The sequence below is a fragment of the Sylvia atricapilla genome, chromosome 2 (assembly GCF_009819655.1).
Source record: "Sylvia atricapilla isolate bSylAtr1 chromosome 2, bSylAtr1.pri, whole genome shotgun sequence".
Lineage (NCBI taxonomy): Eukaryota > Metazoa > Chordata > Aves > Passeriformes > Sylviidae > Sylvia > Sylvia atricapilla.
This window is the reverse complement of record NC_089141.1, coordinates 92,187,007-92,211,678: the sequence shown is the minus strand read 5'-3', so window position 1 is coordinate 92,211,678 and position 24,672 is coordinate 92,187,007. Positions and strand designations below refer to the sequence as shown.

General features: G+C 40.7%; 1 protein-coding gene across 1 annotated transcript; it reads left to right on the top strand.

Annotated features, from left to right (window-relative positions):
* Positions 1 to 1,497: 1,497 nt before the first annotated feature.
* MXRA5 (matrix remodeling associated 5) lies at positions 1,498 to 20,460 on the top strand. The gene is given in 27 exon segments (XM_066313834.1): positions 1,498 to 1,813; positions 3,955 to 4,170; positions 6,480 to 6,609; positions 6,804 to 7,194; positions 9,784 to 11,538; positions 11,541 to 11,723; positions 11,726 to 11,896; positions 11,899 to 11,919; positions 11,922 to 13,934; positions 13,937 to 14,012; positions 14,014 to 14,069; positions 14,072 to 14,230; positions 14,233 to 14,330; positions 14,332 to 14,425; positions 14,428 to 14,676; positions 14,679 to 14,738; positions 15,375 to 15,473; positions 15,476 to 15,654; positions 15,656 to 15,758; positions 15,761 to 15,925; positions 15,928 to 15,993; positions 15,996 to 16,205; positions 16,208 to 16,271; positions 17,787 to 18,040; positions 18,043 to 18,287; positions 18,289 to 19,588; positions 19,591 to 20,460. Coding segments are annotated over 27 exon segments (8,649 nt in total). The 5' UTR covers positions 1,498 to 1,628; the 3' UTR covers positions 19,698 to 20,460.
* Positions 20,461 to 24,672: the final 4,212 nt, after the last annotated feature.

Sequence of the window (24,672 nt, the reverse complement as noted above, 5' to 3'; positions counted from 1 at the left end):
ACAACAGCTTATTGCTAACAGTTGAAGAGGTTTCCCCATCAACTGTTCTGATAATCTCACAGGTTTCAAAGTCAAAAATGGATTAGGATTCTGATTATTTCTATTAGTTTGGTGATGATCCACTTGCCACAACTTTGAACATAGCCTTGAACATAATGCCATCCACTATATTTATTTACCTCGGAGATGGAATTTGAAAGTTCCATACCAAAACTCAGAGGCATTCTTATGACTCAAGATGAATCTATGCTCATTTCTCCAACTCTTTTGTGCTTTGAAAGACTGAGTTTTTTTGGCTTTTTAGAACAGATGAAGGGAAACTGCTGCATTGCCTATCTAGGGAACAGAAAACTGTGCATATCCAAAAACCACACAGTGAAACCAATTAGACACTAGCGCATGGTCTTCTGAATCACGCATTTATCACTGGACTAGAGATAGGCTTACTTTTGTGTACTGAAAAAAATTGCTAATACTGGAGAGAAATTGAGAAGAGGGATGTCAATGATTTAATGACTTTAAACTAAAGTCTGCCTCTGGTGGATTTTAAAGGTAAAAGGCAATTAATGACCAGGTCTACATTCAGTCTGGTTAAATACTGGTTCCTGTCTTTTCCTCTATTGCTGTTATTTCTTCTGTATTTCAGTTCTGAGATTTTCAGTTCACACGCATTAATTGGAGTGTCTGTCATTGAGTTTGATTGCAGAGATCAAACTCCCACTTACAGACAGGATACAGGTCTCTGCAGCAGAATTGTGCCAGTATGAAATACAAGGATTGTACAAGATATAGTTCTTTGTGTTGTGACGGGAGACCTATATTAAAGAACTAGAATCTTTAAGGCTGGAAAAGATCGCAAAATCATCAAGTCCAACCATTAACCCTGCACTGCCAAGTCCACTACTAAACCATGTCTCTAAGCACCATATCACTATGGGAAGAGAAAGAAACCCAAACTGGTCGGTCCAGTTTAGGGAATATGTGCTGAACTCCCGTTTATGTGAGCGCACAAGATGCGTAGCTGCACATCTGAGTGCTTCAAGATACCTGCCCAGGTCCCACAGACAAACTTTCCGTGCGCTTCAGCTCCCGAACTCAGACGAAACGGCAACTGCCGGCAGTCCCGCCCGCCGTCTCCGGACCCCTTTTACCCACCCCCGCCGCCGGCGGGGCCCGCCCGCAGCCGCCCCCTCCCCGGAGGAGCCGCCCACCGGGCAAGAGGAGCCGCCGCGCTGCGCCCTCCCCTGCACAGCGCCCGGCGCGGGGAGGCGGCGGACGCGGCGGCCCGGTAGCGCAGCCCTGGTCCCCATGCGGCGGCGGGCGGCGGGACGCTGCCGCCGCGGGAAGAGCTGCGCGCCCAGGCAGCCCGTCCGGCGGCGCGGAGCCGCCCGCATCGCCCGCCCGCCCGCTGGCCCACAGAGGTCCCGGAGCGACGCGCTGGGCTTCCGCCGGGGCTGAGGGCTTGCGGCGTCCCGACTTTCGTGCGGTACCCGGAGAAGGGGAGAGCTCGGAGACAATAGCAGTCAATACAAACCAGCACCCGGAGGTGCCTGCCCGGCTGCCGCGCATCGCTTATGCTTGTTCGGGGGAACCCAAGCGCGGCGGCGGATCCCGCAGGATGACGGGCGATGAGGAGTCCTAAATCGGCGTCGAGGCGCGCCACCGCAGGCAGCGATGAGCCCCGGCGAGCCGGTGCCGGAGGGGAGGCCGGAGTCCAGGTGACCGCCGGCCCCGCGCCGCCGGCCGCCCGCAGCCCCCCGGAGCATCGGGAGCGGCGGGCAGCGCCTGCTGAGAGCGCCGAGCCCGGCCGCAGGTAAGGAGCAGCGCACGGCCGCCGCTGCCAGAGCGCGCACGGCCGCGGGGCGGGTTGGGTTTTGGGGTTCCCCCGCAGGACTGCGGGAGCGGGGAGGCGGGCGGGCTGCGCGGCTGCCTGGCTGGCGGCCGTCGGGCGTCCCGCAGCCGGTGCCGCCGTGTGTCCCCCGGAGCGCTCCCGTCGCCCCGTCCGGCGGGGACATTCTTCTCTAATGGGAAGCATCTGTCCTCCGGTACGGCAGAAAGAAACGTGGAAACGAGGGCGACTACGGCTCCCCCGCAGCCCCCTCCGCCACAGCCGCTGCTGGCACTCGGCCCGGGCGGCGCAGCACCGGCCGCCCCCTCCCGCCGGGCGGCAGCGCCGCCACTGGGGGCCGCGCCCACGCTCCGCCTCCCGGGGGCGGGGCCGAAGCCCATTGGCCGGCACCTTGCGCGGGTGGTGGCGGCAGCCAATGGCGATGGGGCGGCCGAGAGCGCTCCCGTGCGGCGGGGCGGGGCGGCGCGGTGGGAGCCGCTCCGGCAGATCCCGGTGTATCCCGGAGGAGCGGCTCCGGCCGGCGGCGGCCGTGCCTCCGTCTGACACGAGCACAGCACGGTAAGTCCCGCCGGCCTGCCCTTCCTCAGCCCCTCACAAGTCAGTGCAGCTTCCTCTTCACCTCAATGAGCACGTCCTGAAAGGGACCTCTCACAAAAGGAATTGAAATGCTGTTTTCTAGAAGGAGTTTTCGTTAAGGAGAACATAAGGAAAACAGCACCTGAAAATTCTTAAACAAATTACAAGCTATTTGTCTCGTAAAGAATGCTAAGCATCTCATTAACTTGACCACGGATATTTGGGAGAACTCTTCATCCCAACAAGCCTCTCCTTTGAACTGTAATGTTTTGCACATGGTAATCTTAGGGAAAAAATGTGTATCTTGTTGCTTGCAGACCTAAGAAAATCTGGCTTTTATACTACAAGCAAATAACTAGTGGAATTAATACCTGGTACAAGTGAGAGCCTGTCATTGTCACAGTGTTGTACAGAAGCAGGAATATTAAATTTCTGTTACTAATAGCACCCAGTATTCTTGTATGGTGTTAATTTGAAAAGCTTTCAAATTCTTCTGCTGGTAGGAAAAAGAATAAGAATGTTTCAAACTCATTTGTCCAGAGTTAGGGTGCTTAATCGGTAATAGGACATTACATAAATTGTTTGATTTTCAGAAATTGCTAGTGTTTGAGGTCAATAACAGTTGTGTTTTCTTGTGTCTACTTTTTAAAAAGACTCTCCATGGTTCTAGCTGTGCAGATGTTGACACACAATTCCAAAAATCTGAACTTGAGTATTGGTGGAAATATTATAAACTTTTCTTCTGAGGCCTGTGCTGATGCTTTTAAACAAATTGTCTAGGTTTATCATTTCTGAACAGTCATAATACGGGTTTGGTTTAGATTGCAATGTAAGAGTATATCCAACATAACAGAGCAATCCATGGCACAGGATGATAGAGTTTAGATCTATGGCAAGCCGATTCTTTCTTTCACTTTCTATCTCAATCATTTCCCATATCTATTATGAATGAGATTCATTGAGCCACATTTTACCCTATCAAAAGTTAATAGCCCATCTAAAAATTAGGCAGCCAGGTGAGGTGATTTTGCTAATTCAGGACCTAATGAAGCTCAATTGTACTATTTTTAGTTATCTGATGAGGTACATAACTGATTTAATTCATCTTCAAGTGATTATGGCATGGTTGTTTTTTCTTCTTTCATTGACTGTAGAGGGAGCCCTGGCAATTTACTTGAGTTAGATATGCCCCTAAAATTTTTTTCGTTTTTCTGCAAAATGAGTACTATTTTTGTTGTACAGAATAAGCCTATAAAATTTATTACTATAGGGAGTTAGCATAACTTTTTTAGAATAGATATTTAGTAGAAGTGAGTAGTAGGGGAAAGATTGATGCTGAAGTTGAAATTGGCATGGAATAAAGAAGATGGCTTTCCAGTTGAACTTGGCCTTGATCGTCTACAGACTTTTTAAGCAATGAAGGTAATCACTAGGTATATAGAGGGGTTTAAATATATAAAGATCATATAAAAGGTTTTAAAAATCATAATTTTTCTGTCTTTTCTTCCTCCCTGCCCCACAACAAGCAGGAGGAGCCAGGCGAGAGGAGGCGACAAGATGGGGGAGTGGGTGGCGACCGGAGCGCTGTCCGTGGTGCTGCTGCTGGGCCTGGGGCTGCCGCGGGGCGCCCTGGGCTGCCCCCAGCCCTGCGCCTGCTACCTGCCCACCGAGGTCCACTGCACCTTCCGCTCCCTGGCAGCCGTGCCGGCACGCATCCCGAGACACGTGGAAAGAATCAACTTCGGGTGCGTATGGCAGCTTGGAGCAAACAGCTTGATGCTCTTAGTGCGGAAGCCTGGAGTGCTCCGTGCATGTGTGGCTAACCAGGACCTCTGTGTGTACTTCTTAAGTAGAATTGCAGGGATGGGTACTTACTTACCCATCGGTGCTGTATTTCAAACACTACAACTGCTGGCATGGAGAAGTTGGCTTAGCCTTTTTGTTTCAAACAAAAGTTACTATTATTTTCAAATAAATATTTATACCGTGATGTTTTTGGCAAATAGAACATTTAGTCATTTAGTCTAGAGTGTATAAAAAAAGATATTTAATTAAATCTGTTATGAGAGTCCTACAGACTATGGAATTTTATGCCTGATGTAAAAAAAATACAGTAGGATTAAAATTCTATGATGTAACCCTGTAGCATTTTGGAGGACAATGAGATATAGCATATCTTAAATGAATACAGTGGAAAGAAATCTGATCCATTTCCTTTGGAACTGTGTTTTTGTTGAAGTTTTTTTTCAAGCAACTAAGCACCATATAAGCATGTTTTGAGAAGCGATTGCTCAGACTCCAGCTCACTTTCCTCTGCCAGGATATTGCCAACTCAACATCTGTCAGATTTTGAGACAAGAAGGCAGGGACTGTTGGCAGGCTTCATATCATGAAAATACCGTGTTGGGTCATTGTGTGACACGGAATGGTGCAAGAGTCTCAGTCCTCTTCTTCTTGGTGTCAGGGCTGCCCCACTACCCATGGCAAACTCACCCTGACAACCTCAAGGCTGTAAGCTGCAAATGATCATGCAGTGACTGGCAGTAGTGACCTTGGTTGGGTTTCTTCTTTTTTTTTTTTTTCTTCCCTATAGTTAAAATTTTTATCCACCAGCATTTTATCCACCTAAAACCTAAATTTAGTTTCAAAATGCTCTTGTGCCCAATAAAGCTATGTTAGAAAAATATGTACTCCAATCCCTCGATTGCTTTTGAAAATGGAATGTAGGCTTCTGAACTACTAAGGCGTTAGTGCTGTTTTTTAGTAAAGTACTTTATTTGATATACTGTTAGCATAAAAGATATTTCCTCTCTTGGTGTTTCATCACTTCAAATGACACTTTCTGAGTTGTGTCCTTTCTCAGGAAGAAACAGTCTTAATTGTCTGTAGTTGGACTTTCACTTTGAAAGAGTGCTTTTATCATGTTACTATTTTAAGTGTTATGCAGTTAGAAGGTGAAGATTATTTTTCTAATTGGAAATTATTTAGGAGAAATTTTTATTTCAAAATCTGATTTTTTTTTTTGAAGGACTGATTTTGAAATAAGGAATTTTAATAAGATATCTGCTATAAGCTTAGTGGATCTGCAGAAGGACTAAAATATTAATACAGTGTTATAAATTTTTAGCAAATTAAGACTCTTTAGGTAGATAACATGGTGAAGATGCAAAAGTATTTTCTCCGTATTCAAATTGTTTTAATTTCATGCTGTGTCTTCCCTTGCTTTCTAGAAAATACCAATAAATTGGAAAAATCTATAAAATTCTTATATACTAGATTCTTAGAATGCTTAGTTTTCAGATTTCATGCCTAGATTAAACAACACATTTACTTATCTGTATACATATGAAAAACACAAATGTAGAACTAGGACATCAACTGTAATTCTTCCAAATTGGCAAATAAAGCCTGATTTGCTTGTGCAAAGCAAAACTGATTTATTTTCAAAGAGTAGGTTTTTCTGTATTCCTTATCTAAGAGGAGTTTCAAGGCTCAAATGATGTAATTGGAAGGTCAGTTCCTAGATCTTATGTATTTAGTTCATGTGGCCAATTAGATTAAGTAATTGTAACAGTAAGTGAAACAGGATGTGACTTACTGCTTCTTGTGCTGTTTGGGAGATAACTCATTTTTAATGTTTACTCTCCAAATCTCTATTTATTTATTATTAAATGCTGCTTTGGCAACACTGCAGCCTGTCTAGTTTGCCAGGCTCCATAGCATCATGGTTTGGCCACAGGCCATTAACTTATTTCCATTCTATAAACTGAGCTACATGGAAAAATACACTGACAACTATTAGAACTTAAATGCCTGTTTATTACTTTTACTCCTAATTTATGGCTAAAGTGCCACAAAGTGAGTGAAAAAAATCTTAATGTAAACATGAACTAAGTATGTTTGGGCCTTGTAAGAGTCAGTAACTTCTGGCTTTTTGACAATGCATTAAGGTCCCTCCAGTTTTTCCTGAAAGTTAGGTTATACTAATTTTACATTTGCAGTCCATGACAGTCAGTGTATAAATTGTAACTGCATGTGTGATTTTTTTCCCCAGGTTTAACAGTATACAGTCTATATACGAAAGCTCCTTTGCGGGACTTACAAAATTGGAGTTGCTCATGATACATGGAAATGACATTCAGAATATTCCTAATGGTGCTATGAAAGATCTTGTGTCTCTACAGGTAATGCTTAGGTTTTCGTAAATTTCAAAATTTGAAAAAACACTCACTTTTATTCTACCTCTAACCAGCTTATCATTTTTCAGTGGTTTAGAAGATTTGAATGTGTGAGAAAAAATTTGTTTGATTGCTGTCCTATTTGGATTTAGTTAAAAAAATAATCTCTGGTTCTTTTTTTGTTTTATTTTTTTGTTTAGGTTTTCAAAATCAGTTACAATAAATTGAAAGCCATAACTGGCCAAACTCTGCAAGGACTTTCAAGCTTAATGAGACTGCACATGGACCACAACAGAATTGAGTTTATTCATCCAAATGCTTTTAATGGTTTAACCTCTCTGAGACTTGTCCACCTGGAAGGAAATCTGCTCCAGCAGCTTCACCCCAACACCTTTTCAACATTTATGGTCCTTGATTATTTCAAATTGTCAACAGTAAGACATCTCTACCTATCTGAAAATGCTCTTAGGACCCTGCCTTCAGGGATGTTTCAAGGCATGCCACTGCTGGAAAATCTTTACCTTCATGGAAATCCATGGGCCTGTGACTGCAGTTTGAAGTGGCTCCTTGAATGGAATGAAGTTTTTGGAGGTAGGAGCATAAACTACCAGTGTTTATTGAAGTCATAATGTTGATTTTTTTTCCTGTTCTGTATGTTAATGTGTTTTTTTTTATTTCCTGTATATTATTAACTACATGATGTCTGTGTGCAGTAATAAATTCTGTTACTTTTCAGTAAATGTGTGTATTTAAAAAACACCGTAAAAAGAAAGCAGTTTTGTTTCATTAGATAAAAATACAGCAAAGAAATAAGCCATTACATTTGCAGTGATGGAAGTGGTAGTGAAGTTTATAACTGGGAAGGAGTTATAACCTTTTGCTGCATTTGCTTGCACGGCAGTACACCTTTGGCTAAGGGCTGCCAATTCTCCTCAGCCAACAAACCTACTGATTATACGCCCTCACAGATGGTGGTAACATTGGATTTGAACTTGTTTGTCTAAGGAAGGACGGAAATCAGGTTACCAAATTCCTGGTTAGGCCTTCTAACTTTAAATCTATTAACATAATGGCTGTAGTATGCATTCTTCATGTCCGTCCATGTTTCTTCATTGACCAGAACTTCCTTTGTGATGTAGCAAATCTATTTTAAGTATTTTCAAGTACTTGCAATGTATTTATTTTCAACGATGTAATTTTTTCATTAAATAGGTTGTTGGTCTTCATTCAACCTTAGAGATTAGTATGACAATGCCTAGGCTGCAAGGCTTCTGATTGTGTGCAGAAGTAAAAAAGAAAGTTTTATAATGCCTCTGTATCAGGAGTACACTAAATGAGGAGAGGTTTGAGTGTCAGTTTACAGTTTGAGCATCTCAGTTCAGCAGAGGAACTGGTGTCGCACCAAAGCTACTGCCAGAAAATTAAGAGGGAATTGGCATTTAATTGTAACTGAAGATGTCTCAAATAAGTGATGCAGTCACAAGGATATCATGATTTTGGAGCACATATGGTGAATGATGGTGGGTCTTGTCATCTTAGAATACATAATTCATTGCAATTTTGCACTTGACTGTAGGACAATACTTTTTAAGAATGTGTGAATGAGTAATATAAATCTTCTGGACTAAACAGATATTTGAGTCATCTAACTGAAATACTGTATTTCACTAGCTTACATTTTAATATTCTTACATTCTGTTCTTGGTCCAAATTGCGTGCATGAGTAATGGGTGTACTTAAGTTTTACTGTAAGTTATGAGATATTAGCTAAACATTCCTTCCTTAGTGCAGGGTTTGGCTTGCTAGCATTTGTATTCAGTTAGGTTACCTCTTTACACTAAAACAGTAGTGATTTTTGGAGGGAGGAATAATTTATCCATTTCTTTTTCATGTATGACAGATCTTGTATCTGTATATGACTACAACATTAACTTCTTTGGGAATTCTGTCCAGAAAGAGTTATTAAATTCCTGCAGACCAGTGTAGCCACTGCCAAGTTGATTGTGGGCCAGTTTTTCCTTATCTTTGAAACATCCTGTTTGAATATGCAAGTGATAAACTGCAGATATATAGATATTGATAAGGATATATAAATGTATGTATTCCATTTGTAGCTCCTTTTCAAGAAAATTGATTTTTCAGACTAGCAAAGCATATATGGTATGAATTTTTTTTGTGCATTTCCCTTTCTCCTGATATTTTGCCTTATAACCCACCAGCATATTGTTCATTCATTCAAAGATCCCTCATTCTTCAGGCTGATACTTGTTCCTAGAATGTCTGTTACACATTTTATTTACTATATGCTTCCAAACTAAATAACTAAGATAACATTTGACATTCAAGTGGGCAGAACAATGTAATAAATATATGATTTTTACTTTGCTGACAACAGTCTGCATTGACAGAAGAGAGGACTCAAGACTGTAATTTCCTGGTCTAGTTTTCCCTCTCAGTTTTAGCTGCTCTTTTTTTGTTGGTGGTGGTGGTGGTGGGTTTTTTTTGTTTTTTAAGGGGTTTTTTGTGTGCGTTACTACAAAATTTACAGTTGTTTCAGAGGTTTCAGAGGTGAGGAAATAAGTGGCACTTCTTTTTTTTTTATTTTTTTCTGCTAATAAATATCTTGTAAGTGCATGAACTAGTCAGCCCATTTTGGTAGCTACAGTAAAATGTTCTGCATATGCCAATACTGTTCTCAATCAATAGAGGAAAAAAAAAAAAGGCTTCTTGGATTGTTTAAAGAGGGAGTCCAGCATTTCTCGGGTAAATGCTGGTTTTTTTTAAAGCTGAAAGGTCTCACTCCTCTTCTCATTAGATCCACAAGTTAGGCTGTCACTGTACAAATGCAGGCTTTTTGACACAGTAGTTTTTTACTAATTTAAATGTTGCCCTGCACACTTCAGTTTCTAGGCATTTAATTCAGAGGCAGCGAATCTAAATTTCAGAAGGATGGAGTATTCAATCCTCTCATTAAAGTCAGAAGAAATCACGATCTGATTGAGAATTGGGTATTGTTTTACAGCCCATTTCAGCTGTAAAACAAAGAGATGCCATTCTGTAAGTCTTGCCTTATTTGGCATGTGACAATGCAATTCTCATGAAGTTTATTTCATACTTCTGAGAGTTTTCTAGCTTAAGAACAGAGTTTTTCAGCTTATTTATCTCTCTTTTTTTTTCCAGGTGTTTTAAAATGCAAAAAGGACAAAGCTTATGAAGGGGGACAGCTCTGTGCTAAGTGCAGCAGCCCAAAACAACTGCAGAAAGAAGATATTCAAAACTTGAAAGATATTTCCTGTAGGAAGCCTGTTATTCAGTCTTCACTGAGGCAAAATAACAGTATTCAAGATGAGGAAGATGATGACAGTTATGAACTCCCTCTGGAAGAACTTCAGTCCTCACCATGGAACATTGCTCTAAATATGACTGATGAGCATGGCAATATAGTTCACCTGAACTGTGAAATCAAAAAACCAACAGGTTCTACCAAAATTCAGTGGAATCAAGTCCAAACTCAGGAGATAGCTATAAATGCCACAATTGCACTGGATTTTGAATGTCCAATGAATCGAGAAAACTATGAAAAACTATGGAAGCTTATAGCTTACTACAGTGAAGTACCTGTCAAATTAGAGAGGGAACTTATGCTTAGAAAAGAGCCTAAAATAAGCTATAGGTACAGGCAAGGCTCAGATTATGATGCTCTTTACTACACAGGTGTAAAAGCTCAAATACTGGCTGAGCCTTCCTGGGTCATGCAGCCTCTTATAAATATCCAATTAAACAGACGCCAGAGTACAGGGAAAAAAGTGGTGCTATCTTTTTTTACTGTGTTTTCTCAGACAATTCCTACCAAAACCACCAGGCAGCAGAGAAACTGGGTAATGATAGAGCAAAATCAGAGCACAAGGACAGCACAGAGTGTGGTGGAAGGGTCAGAGTGTCAGCTGAGCTGCAGTGTGAAAGCTTCTGAGAGCCCCTCCATTCAGTGGCTTTTTCCAGATGGAACTAAACTCCAGGCACCTTTTAATGAGAAAGACAGTAGGTTTTCCATTCTCAGCAATGGCCGTCTAATAATCAAAGCAGTGAGTTACACTGATGGAGGTGTGTACCGCTGTGTTGCCCAAGTGAGAGATGATGTGGACATAATGGCTTACAGACTAGTTGTGCAACCTGCAGCTATTCAGGTAACTGACTCAGATGTAGTGAGAGTTGAAAAAAATGTTGGAGATCCAATAACTTTGCCATGCAATGCAGTTGCCATCCCAGACCCACAGTTGAGCTGGATTCTTCCAAACAGTCAGGTACTCAATGATGTATCAAACTCTTCAAAAGGCTATATGCTGCCCAATGGTACTTTGCTTATTCCAAGGAGCCATGTCACTGATAGTGGCCATTACAGATGTGTGGCTGTCAATCAGCAGGGATCAGATCAGTTTGTTGTAAGGGTCACAGTAAATAAAATGGTGTCTGACAGGTCATTTAAACGCATAAAACTAAAGAAACGCCCAGGCTCAAAAGGTTTGTCAAAAACAAGAGGGCGGGTCATAGATGATGAAGGATCAGGGACAGGAGGGATGGAGGAGTTCCCACAAAGAAAGAACCGCCTAAAAGACTGGGAAATACCTTTTAAACAAAAAAGTGACCAAGTGCCAGAGGCGCAAATTAAAAAGGGGAAGAAGGGTAGAAGGAAAATGAAAATCTGGAAAAGTACTGATGAAACTCAAGGCAGCAACGTTGCAGAAGGTCGGAGAGTATTTGAATCTCGAAGGAGAATTAATGTGGCAAGCAAACAGATTAATCCACAGCATTGGGCTGATATTTTGGCAAAGGTCCGTGGGAAGAATCTTCCTAGAACAACAACAGCTACAACCATCTCTGTAACAACTTCACTTCCATCAGTCATGCAGGAAACTACTCCCTCCCCTTATCCCTTAGCCAGCCTCCCCCTTCAGAGACAGGAGCTGATATGCTGGATTCCTCTGCTGATGCATCACCTGTGGGTGAGGTTGAGCAGTTCTCGGTCACTGTGTCACAGAACACAGAAGTGTTTTCAGTCCAGTCTGTATTAGTAGGGTCAGAAACTGAACTGTTCTCCAACCACAGGGCTTTACAAACACCTGCAATATAGACGCTGTAGAATTTGCTTTATCGGGGCCATATTTGACTCCTGCCTCTGCAACTCCACAACCGCAAGGAGAGCAGCATCTTGATGTCAGGACAGATGATTCAGTTGCCCTTACTGAAGAACCTCTAGCCAAACAAATTGTGACAAACTTTCCTAATGTTCAGAGCAGTTATTCACAGTGGAAAATGTAGATAATCTGTATCTCCTATATCTGAAGAAAATTCTGCTTTTGCTGAGCTACCACTTGACGCTACTCTCCTTGCTGAGTCTCGGACTGTGGATCTTCATAGCACCTTGGAGACAAGCTTGAAGTTAAATGAAGTGGGCCCAGTTAGAGTTGACACCATAACTTCAGCACCTTCTCAGTTTGATGAGATCATCCCAACAGATTCTGTAGGCACTACTACTGTTCCTTCATCTACTTTTCCATTTGTTAGAGAAAAGGGCAATGATGCAAGGTACCAGCACAAAAAACCATCCACAAGTCATACAAAAACAGCAGACTTAAGTAACAGTTTTCCAGCTGTTACACCCATCAGGATTCAGAACAAAGAAGAACCTGAAACTCACAGGAATACAGTGACTCAAGAAAGCATGTCCAGCAGTTATGCAGACAATTCTCAAACAGAGGAACATCAAAACCTGGCTAGTCCAAAACAGGGTCCTATATTCATTTTGCATAGTGCTTATCCTCCTCATAAAACAGCAGAGGGGTTAGAAACAGCTTTTTCCATCAGTAGATTGACCACTGTTGCCACTACAACAACTCCAAACAGAAAGACCATGCCTCCACTTTTTACTCAGCATGGTAGGAAAAGGCCTTATGGGAGAAGGAGGAGACCAAACAGAATCCGACAAAGACCAAAGCCTTTGCCCCGTGTAGTTTCAACCACAGAGGCAATACCTATAATTCCAAGGACATCTGGAATTGAAGCTATTACCAAGACTACTTCTGCAACTCCAAGAAGTCCTGATCTTAAAAACATCAAAATACAGGCTAGGAAAGAGGAGCATATGGAATCTACTCCTTCATTAATTCCTGATTCAGGTGTCACAGAGAAAATTACAAAAATCAGAGATGACATCACAACTTTCTCTTTTAGGCCTACTACTTCTCCACCTGAAGCTGAACGTGTGACACACCTTACTACCCCTGAAATCTTGGAATTTCCAGTGATTGCACCTGTCACAATTTTATCATCATATGCTGTACGTGATGTGCTTCCCACAAAAGAGTCAAGTGTACCTCTGAAACCAGAGCAAAGTGAAGTGCCAGCATACCACACATTAGACAATGACTCTGCGGAGGATGTGAAAGCAGATTCTAAAACTGTGGCTCATAAGGCAGAACAATCAAGGACAACAACTTCTCCTCCATATAGGAACAGCTCAATACTATCAACAAAACCAAAATCTCAAGAAGAGCCTAACCTATTTGACTTAGAAGTTGTGGTTAATGAAACAACTGCTGGAACATTCCAGCTGGCATATCCCACTATGAGTGATTTAAGTATTCCTGTTGGCACAGTTGAAGTTTTTAAGGACCTCTCAGTTTCAAGGAAGCCCACAGTATCTACAGAAACATCAGAAAAAGCTGAGCCGCCTCAGCAATATGAGATAATTACTTTATCCTCCTCTTTCAGCACTGCAGAAGCTCAGACTTTTCCAGTTAGAGAGACAAAGAAATCTGTTACTTCCCAGGCTGGGACAGAGCCGTCTTCCTTGCATAGAGAGGAATCTATGTTACATGTGTTTCATCATTTGCAGACAACTGAAAACCCTCCTATTACATCCACTGCTTTTATTCCATTTATAAAACTCGTCACTCTTCCCCCTTCCATTCCAACCACTTCACATCTTTCTCTTCATTATACCACCAAGGAGAGTAATGCCCTCAATCAAGAAATATTCCCAGAAGCAAAACAAGTTGGAACAAGTGGTGACAAAACAGTGATGACCTCAAAACAGAATGTTCACCCTACTCCTTCCTCAAATGAAAACAGGATTAGCATAAAGTCAAAAGAGAAGCAATTCAAAGAGTTGTATAGTAGCAAGTCAAACAACAGTTTACTGCTAGATCCAGATCTTCCCCATTCACCTGCTGGAATGATACCAGACATCAACCAGAGACTGCCTGTTGTGCCTTCAAAGCACATTCCCGTAAGAGGCACAGTGAAGCTTCCTGTAACACAGGGCCCATTTCGGTATTTGTAACACATCAGCCTCTCCACTACACAAACAAACCAGAGATAACAGCATATGCAGCACATACCATCCAGGACAGAAACCTTTGCTTTTCAGAGAGAAACAACTACCCCAACACAAGCCTCTCCATTTAACAAACAAATCCATTAACCGAAACCAAATTCAGTAATCAGGGTCAGAACAGATACAATATTAATTCAAGATTTTTTGGAAATAACCATGTTCCAGATAACAGAGGCACAGCAGGGAGACTACCAAGTCAAGCAATCCCCTATTACCCCAGTTCCAGAATACCATTACTTTCAACAGAACAAGGATATTCCCTCACCTAAATATGCATCCTAAACCAGATGTTCCAAGTCAACTAGTGCCAAAAGACACAAATGAGAAGAAGATTGGCTCAGGTTTTACCTACTGGGATTACAGTGCAGAAAGCTACAGCTGTTCCAGTGCCTCCGATGCCACATGCCAAAACTACCACATCACCACCAGTGATTTTAAGATCACCCCTCCAGCCTTTCTCTCTCAGCGCACAAAACCACAAATAACCACTACAGTTCATCCTTTTAAAAGTGTCCATCATCGTCATCAAAAATTTCCATCTGTTCCATACATGGGAGGCATTATGCCACACAATTCTACTGCAATTCACTCTTCCACTAATTTTCGAGTACATGGAGAAAGACCTAAAATTATCACAAAAGCATCTCAGAGCATATCCATCCCTGCTGAAACAGATGCTTTTATCCTTGTGATGCAGTTGGGGAACCCAAGCCTTTTATTACTTGGACAAAAGTCTCTACAGGTAAGACAGAGAAAAATGTGTTCTTCCACACAGTGTGTAGGGGTATTGCACAGAAATGCAACATGGTCACAGGAGTAGGTCAAAATACTAAAAAATACTTCTTGTCACTTAATTAATAGTCATTGTAGTAAAAATGATAAATTGCAACTAATCATTACAAGGAATAATAGATTTGCAGTGTTTCTTGTAATAAAAGAAAACCTCTACCATTTAATGAGTTCATTTTTGAAGAGTAATTTTGGCTGTGAAAAGCAGCCAGCTCTGCTTATTCATAGCAGTTAGAATTTTATTGTGGTAATATTTGTGAATATGGGTTTATTAACCTTGCTACTGTAAATACTGATGTGTGTGTCATCTTCGTATGCAAAAGGAACAGAAAATTTGCATAAAGATTTAAGAGGGATCCTAAAACATAAGGCCCTCAAAAATTTCCACACTGTCCAGGTTTGCAAGCTAGTGGTTAGTTCTGCAATAGAAAGAAAGGCTAATTTGAGCAATGGAGACTGTCAGAAGATGTCATATGGGCCCTCTGAAGTTGTAATTAGTGTTGACTAAACTTCAAATCTCACTTAAGACTTCTTTATGTAATAACGTACATTTTAAATCCTTTGACTTTCTTTCCTCTCACCTTCACAGGAGCTCTAATGACAGCTAACAGCAGGTTACAAAGGTTTGAAGTCTGGAGAAATGGTACTCTCCTTATCCGAAATGCTCAGCTTCAGGATCGTGGACAGTATTATGCACAGCTCAGAACCTCCATGGCGTAGATAAAATGATTGTTGTGCTCACAGTTGTAGCCCACCAGCCCAAAATTTTACTTTCCCGCTACCGAGATGTCACGGTCTACTTTGGAGAAACCATAGCAATGGAATGTCAGGCTAGCGGAACTCCAAGCCCACTAATTTCGTGGATTTTCCCCAGATAGGAAGATTTTGCAGACAGTCACAACCACAGAAAACAGGATAATGCTTCATGAAAATCGAACCTTGTCTATCAAGCAAGCAACTTTTTCAGACCGAGGAGTTACAAATGTGTAGCAAGCAATGCTGCAGGAGCTGACAGCATTGCAGTGAGGCTGCACATTGCAGCCTTACCCCCCATCATCCAGCAGGACAAGCAAGAGAACATTTCCTTGCCCCTTGGTAGCAGTATTTACATCCACTGCACTGCCAAAGCAGCGCCTTCTCCAACGTCCGCTGGGTGGTCTTTGATGGCACACAAATCCGACCTTCTCAGTTTGTCAATGGGAATTTATTTGTTTTCCCAATGGGACTCTTTACATTCGCAACGTCTCCCCCAAGGACAGTGGGAGCTATGAGTGCATTGCTGCTAACATGGTGGGAGCTGCCAGGAGAACAGTACAACTCCATGTGAGGAAGCACGCATCTAATGCCAAGATCACTGGGAGCTCTCCTCAGAGAACAGATGTAACATATGGTGGCATCCTGCATTTGGACTGCAGTGCTTCTGTGACCCTTGGCCTCGGATATTATGGAGGTTACCTTCCAAAAGGATGATTGATTCACTTCATAGGTAAATTACTATTTGGGGTGTTGCAGGTAAAATGCAGTTTAGATGAACTTAGAGAAAAGTCCACTCATATATATACACAAGTTTCATTCCTGACTTCTGCAGATTTTGAATGATCCACCTGATCCTTAAGAAGGAATTTGAAATTATATCAAAAGATAGTCAAGTTATATCTTAGCTTAATTTTCTTGGAAGCAGTATTACTCTTGAAAGGATAGCTTCAAGTTTTTAGGATAAGCTGCCACTATTTGTCTTTTACAGCCACTTGCAAACTTAGTAAAAAGTCCAGATATACAGCTTCTGTACTGCTTACTCCAATGTGCTTAGTCTGAATAATGCACAGGTGCCTGCTTTTCCCCAAGAGAAAAAGAATCATTGAATTTTATCTCTTAGGGAAATCATTACACACAGTAAATACAGGTCAAATAACTCAATTTATAATTATTTAAACAATCATTTTACATCATGTGTAAATGAATGTTACCGCACAATAAGGTCTGTGCAACCTGGTTGCGTATAAATGTCTAAAACAATATGTTCTCCAGTCTTGACAATATCAAGTAAAATATCACTTCTACAAATCTACAGTAATTGACCTAACACTTGGCTGAAAACGAATTTCTGCACTATAAAGTATTCATAGCTCACCTTTGAGAACTATAGACAGATGAGAAATGCACTTTAATTAAAATGTGTATTTGGCACAACTTTCTTCTCAGCTGAACAGAGTAATAACTTTTTATATTGACAAAAAATATATTTAGGTAACCTGCAGATAGCACAAAATCCAGATTGCATTTTATGCCTTATAGTGGTAGCAAAAAAATACTGTATTTCCTTTTCATTTTCCTTAATGATCTTTATGTGGGCTGCTTTCAAATACTGGAGATCTTTTTTGGGGAGAAAACTTAGGCTACTGAAGAAGTTGGTTTTGACCACAATACGCGAATTCCATAGTGAAATGGAATGGACTTTCCAGTATGCTTTTATAGCATATTGGAAACTTTTTTTTCCTTATTTCAAAGCTTAGCAACATTTTGCTTCATTATGACTCTTCTAAAAGTTAATATTTAGGCCAAGGCCAGAGGAAGTTCCTCATCTTATTTGTTTTCAGCTGAAGACCCAGGTGCCAGACTGCATTATGGTCCATATAGCTTCGTGTGGATTATATCATTCAGAGATCTCATATTTCAATGTTATAGGATAATGTACATGTAGTCAGAAGAGTCAAAAGCACCATAATTTGGTATTTAGTGTATGTTTAATGGTCAAAAAGAGCATTAAAATAATTAAAAACAACAGAAATTACTTGAATTATTTTTTTCCATTTGCTTCATGGTGGTGAATATCCTGGAAATTTCTGACCATCTAATCATTTAACAAAGCAATTTTCCTCTCCTATTTTTTTTTTTTTATTGTTGTCTTGTTATTCCCTCCCCGCTAAAGATTTCTCTCAGTAGTTAATACCCAAGATGTGATTGTGTATCTCATGCTAGGTTCTTTTTTCTTGCCTTACAGCTCTTTGGAGACTAGAATCAAAGTATTCAGCAATGGGACTTTGGTTGTTCATTCAGTTACAGACAAAGATGCAGGAGACTATTTGTGTGTGGCCCGCAATAAGATAGGGGATGACTACGTGGTCCTCAAAGTGAATGTGATGATGAAACCAGCAAAAATAGAACATAAGAATGAGAATAACCACAAGGTCAAGTACGGAGGGGACCTAAAAGTTGACTGTGTAGCCACAGGTCTGCCAAACCCGGAGATCTCCTGGGTCTTCCCGATGGCAGCATGATCAATACCTTCATGCAGTCGGATGACAGTGGCAGCCGGACAAAGCGATACGTGGTCTTCGATAATGGAACCCTGTATTTCAATGATGTTGGACTGAGAGAGGAAGGGGACTACACCTGCTATGCTGAAAACCAGATTGGAAAGGATGAAATGAAAGTGCGGGTCAAAGTGGTGGCAGAGCCCGCAACCATCAGGAACAAAACATACATCACTATTAACATACCTTTATGGTGATGTTGTCACAGTAGCATGTGAAGCCAAAGGAGAACCCACTCCCAAAGTGACCTGGCTTTCACCAACCAATAGGCCTATTCCTGCCCTATCTGACAAATACCAGATATACAGAGATGGTACCCTCCTCATCCAAAAGGCCCAAAGGTCTGACAGTGGTAACTATACTTGTGTAGCACGGAACAGTGCTGGAGAAGATCGGAAGGTCGTTTGGATCCATGTTGATGTTCAGCCTCCCAGAATCAATGGTCATCTCAGTGCAATAACATCTGTGAGGGAGACAGCCATCAGAGACAGCCGAAAACTCATTGATTGCAAAGCTGAGGGCATCCCTGCTCCACGCGTCCTATGGGCTTTTCCAGAAGGAGTAGTCTTGCCAGCTCCCTACTATGGGAACAGGATCACTGTGCATCGCAATGGTACCCTGGACATCAGAGGGGTGCGGCCGACAGATGCCGTGCAGCTCGTGTGCATTGCGCGGAACGAGGGCGGGGAAGCCAGGCTGCTTGTGCAGCTCCTCATTGCAGACCATTTGGAGAAACCCTCCTTCAGAGACCCTGTCAGTGAAAGGATCACTGCCATTGCTGGGCACAACATCAACCTGAACTGCTCAGTCCAGGGGAGCCCCAAACCCAGCACGAGCTGGATCCTTCCCAACGGCTCTGAAGTGCTGAGTGGCAGTCGCCTACACAGATTTTACCATAAGAGGGATGGGATCTTACACATTAGCAGCTTATCTGCTGGGGATGCTGGGACTTACCGCTGTACGGCCAGAAACCCAGGAGGTTATGTGGAACGAGTAGTCTTCCTGAAAGTGGGACTCAGACCAGAAATCAGCAACCAGTACAACAACCTGGTGAGCATCATCAATGGAGAAACTCTGCAGCTTCATTGCATCACCCAGGCAAACCACCGGGCACAGATCTCCTGGACACTGCCCAATGGTATGGTCATGGATGCCCCCCAGGCTGTGGGTCGCTTTTCCCTGATGGAGAATGGCTCATTGACAGTGCGTGAGGCTTCTGTGTTTGACAGGGGCACTTACTTGTGCAAAGTCTCCACAGAGTATGGCACTTCTGTGATGACTGTGCCTGTCATTGTGATCGCCTATCCTCCTCGGATCACCAGTGAGCCAGCACCTGTCATTTATGCCAGGCTTGGAAATTCAGTTAAACTGAACTGCATGGCCATTGGAATTCCTAAAGCAGAAATAACATGGGAGCTTCCAGATAAATCACATCTGACAACAGGAGCTCAGTCACGTCTGTATGGAAACAAATTCCTCCATCCTCAGGGTCATTAGTCATCCAGCAGTCCACCCAAAGGGATGCGGGCTTCTATAAATGCACTGCTAAAAATATACTAGGCAGTGATTCCAAAACAACCTACATACACATATTCTAACATTAAAAACAAGTGCCTTTGACTGCATACTGGTGTTCAAGTCACTGCCAACAAGTGCAATGAGGAAAGTACTGCTTGCAATAATGGCTAAGGAGAGAAAAAAAAAGGCATTAATCTGCATTTCTTTTGTACTCAGTATGGTAGTAAGTCTGGAACTGGGAAGAATAATGTGTTGAAAAGGTCTTCAAATTGTTAAGACAGCGTAATGTGGTTTTTCATGCTATCTAATAGCATCTGAGACCTGAAGTACTCTATTGTCAATAGTCCAAAGCTATTTCTTGTTCTAACAAGCACCTTAAAAGTACCAAAGAAGTATTAACTGTTAATAAGTGAGCTGCAGTGATAGAAGTACTTTAGTAAAACATTTCTTTTTTAATACCCTGCAGTGCCTTTACATAATCTAGGCTTATAGAATATGATTATTAACCTTTCTGTTCATGCTTCTATCAGCTCTTCAAAATCAAAGAATAAATTAGCAAATAAGAGTGATCTATTTTAATAAAAATACATGCAGAGATTAGCTACCTTAATGTATGAGCATACACTTGCCAGCTACTAAGGACGCTATGGTCAATTAATTCAGTCTATATTTTATAGTATTTTTAATCTGACTATGAGACTAGAAAGAGTAACAATGAACTTGGTCTCATTTTATAAATTATTGGTCTTTACAAGACTCTGATACATTACAGTGTTTTATAATATTAAGGTCAATATACTGTACATTTATAATAAAAAAGATTTTCCAAAGAATGTATTCACTGTTTTTCTTTATTATTTTAGAAAATAAGGAACTCCAGAAACTGGGGTGTGGGCTTAGATGAAAAAACCCAAATAATGTAGTGTTATATGCACTTGTATTTGAACCAACTTCTATTTGATTCATTTAGAGTTGTTTTAGGGGAGACAAATTAGTATAATTGTTTATCTCTTTAGAAGTGAGTTTATTATAGAGATTTATGTATATTTCAGCATATATTTACAATTTCAGTACTACTTCTGCAGTCAAGGATTATTTACTGGATAATGTGCATACTTTTATCAAAATTTATCTCTTGTGCTATAGAAATATTTGCTACAAGGTGCTGAATATGCCATGTTTCAACAAAGTATAACAATCAGAATTTTGCCAAATGTTAATTTACCTTTAAACATATGGATTCTCTCAGATATTTGTGAATTCTTAAAATGTCTGCTTATTCAGAAAACTTACACTCATGTTTAGAATATGGTTAGAATAAAAGCTTTATTTTTTTAGTTGATCAAAACATGTCAGTAATGTAAAGTGTTTTGCTAATATTTGCGTTTTCAAAATGAAAACCGAAGGTTTCCTTGCCCCACAAGTTTATCCAGCTTAGAAATAGTAAGCTGTTGGAAAATACATACTTAAAATGGTCAACAGAACTGAGTTACTTAAAGGTATTTGATTAGAACAAAATACAGTATTAAATGAGAGGACATTGCTGAAGATACAAGGATTACAATTTATATTATAGAATATTTTATAACACTTCATTTTCAAAAATTCTGTGCAGGCTAAAAATCTGTAGTTTGTACACAACTTTATTAAAGTTGTGGATATGTTGCCTAATTAAATGGCACTTAATTATGTATTAGTTTCTTTTTATTAGTTTAAACTCTTGGGCTGTAGATGACTTAGCAGTGCTCAAGAGAAAGCATATCCCTAAATACCTGGCAGGTATGTAGCTGCTTGTGAGAGTAGTTAATGAAGAAAGAAGAGAGGCATTTCAGATTTTTAACTAGATTGCCCATGTGGTTCTTTCTAATCTGGCTATTTTCCTTGAATGTATCAGATACATCTTTAGATCTTTATAGTAGTTTTCCGATTTGGAAAATGGTCATACAATATTTAATAATAATACATCTTGTAAACTAGTGTGAAGTCAGCATTTGGCATGTAGTAGGAGTCAAGCACATTTAATCATTTGTCCAGCCTTCACTTAACAGTTATGTGAATTCAGAGATATTCTTGGGTGCTGAATTACTTCTGTATATTTATATTAAATAGATTTCTTTTTATGTTAAGGGAAGAAAATAGAATCCAACCCAAATTCAAAAATTGAGTTTTAAGATCAAACGAAGCATCTGATCATGTTTATTTCTCAGTCCAGAATTTTCACAGCTGCCAATGGAAGTTTTGGAGGCTAAGGAATGAAAGATTTGGCTCTAGACATTTTCTTAAGTCAAAACTGCATGCTTGCAAAATTCCATTAAAAGTGGACTTTATATTTTTTAATGTGTTGCAATTTCCGTTATGTTTGCCTTTACCCCTTTTATGAAATATACTCCCAATGAGAGATCTATAAAATATAATTTTCTCTCAAAATAAATGTAACTACAATTTAAAAACATCAAATGAGTGCTTTTTACTCAAGCAGTGTTTGGCCATATGTTGTGTCTGTCATACTCTTTCTCTGTTGATATGCCAGTTGTCCAGGATATCTATCTTGAGGCCCTTTTATAGAAGTAAACACTTTCACAAGGAAACTAAGTCTATTCTAGGACTTACATTCTTGGGCCTGAATCTGCCTGTCACTCAGTGTGCTGAATCATCCATCAAATTAAGGCAGTTATAGGACGCTGAATTTAAAATACAATTTCTTCTTTTATTTCCAGGTATTCCTATGCAAGTTGTGTTAAATAAATCAATGAAAATTCACATTATGTCAAGGATGCAACACACCATTAATTTTTTTTTCTTCAAAAGTCTTCATTCATTTTTCAGACAAGCAAGACCCATGCATTCAAAGGCAATGTAGTTGTTCTTTTCTGATTTGGGGAATGCTGGGAAATTAAGTGCTTGCACATGGTTTGAGAAAGTTTCTGGGATTTTACTCAATCAATCAAAAGCAGCTCTGGATAGTTTCAATGGAAGGAAAACTGTTCCTTGTTTTGCTTGTAAATGGAGAATAAAGATTTATTTATCTTCTGTTTGGAGAAGCATAATAACAAGATGTCTTATTACAACTGTGCAGATTGAAAATTACTGCAGTTGTAGATATATTTTTTGCAAGGGCCTTCACAAAGACAGGTTCTGTGACCATATCCAGAACATAACTAGCAACTAGTAACAAGAATGAGTGTAGAATATAGACCAGAAAAGGTCTCCCTATACTGGAGAGGTCATGACATTTATTTGGGGATCATTATATTTTCTATCTTTCCTAGATTTTTCCTAAAATTAAATACACTTGTAAAAGAGAGATCTGTTTGCTAGCTTTAGTTGGGGTTTTGTGAATTCTATCTGGTAATCTTCGGGATAATCTAGGGGCTTTTAACCATTTAGTACATAACAGATATGGGACACGACACTAGGTCCACTGTGACCACATCTTTATGGTGGCAATCTCATGGAGAGATTTCTAGAAGCACCTATGTTCGTAGGATCTTTTTCTCATTCATATAGTTTGCTTTACAAAGGCATCTCACACCACATCATTCACAGGGTTGCTCAGAGCAGAAATAAGGAGCTGCAGGGTCTTGATGTATTTCTTTGGTCTAGCCTGGGGTTTATTTGTCTGCATGTTTTCAAAAATGCATCAACAATCTTTCAATGCATGCTGTGAAAACATCCTAAAAGCTGTACAAGCATATTTATAGCTTTTAAATCATTTCTTCTCTTCTGTTGTTTGCAATTTGACCTCAGCAGGTTTTGAATGATAAAAGGCAGAGCAAAATCTCACAGAGAACCCATTAATCACCCCTCAATCATGTTTCCTGGAAAAGAGGATAAGACAGAAGCCACTGCACACAGTGGGGAAGCACATGAAGTAGTAGACTGTGGAGGATTATCATCCTGCAGAAGGAATAGTGGTTTGTTAGAGCCGTTGTAAATTTCTCGATGTCTAAAGGGTAAAAATCTGTTTCCCCAAAGATGTGTATAGTTCTTGCAGCTATTTCTGTTGATCTAACAAAAGATACTGTTTTTTCCTGAAAACCTTTTCTTTCTGATTCAGTCAAGTAACACCAGCATGAAACAGTTTGTTAGAAGAAATGCTAGTAGCTTTTGTAATTATCTGCATTAGAATCTCACCTGCCATAAACCAGTTGAGCATGGCTTGAGAGCCATCCAAAGGGTTTACCCATTCTGTGAGCATCCCCACCTTTTTACTTGGAAGGGAGTTTCATAGGTGAGTGAAAGAGAATGCGAGCAATAAAGCAACAGTGTAGTGGTTTATTGACAGTCCTATTTTTCAAGAGTCTTTAGTACATGGGAAGTGATGAGCCTCTCCTTACTCTTTGAATAAGCAAATTTCTTTGCCTGGGAGGTAGACCTCTATTGTTTCTTTCTTTCCCACATGCAAGACCCACTGCTACTCTTCATATATGGTGAGAATGATGCTTCGACACATGGAAATGCAACAAGAAAGATGCTATATCATTGGACTGTGGATGTTATGACATGAACTGCAGCTGTGTACTAAGCACTTCTTTGAATGTGGGACCCCCACAAAGGCAAATGCTTGTTGGCAGCAGTACTGCTGCTCTTCCCTTATCCATGACCCCATTCATCAAGCACAGCTGGCCATTATATCAAAGAATTACAGACTGGCCATGTCTGATGTGCCAGATCACTGAGTGGTTAAGAGGCATAAATACAGGGTGTCTCAGAGCTGCCAGGACTGGAGATGGCAGCCAGCAGTGTGAGTCTTGACAAGTGAAGAGTAGAATAACTGAGATGGGTAGTCAGATTATAAAAGAATGACTGGTGCTATCAGCTAAGTATCTGTATCATTCAAAGCACACCTTATATCATGTGTATGTTCCATAACCCCTGAATTAACAACACATGTATGATGTATGGGTTTCACTGTTACCTTTATTCCCAGTGTTAGTTAAAATAATTCTGTTTCTGACTCAAAACTAGATATTTTTTTTTCCTTGCTTCTGCCACAAAGGGTCAATGGATTAAGCTGTTGTACTTGCCTGCTAAGAACTGCTCTGTTGCTTTTAT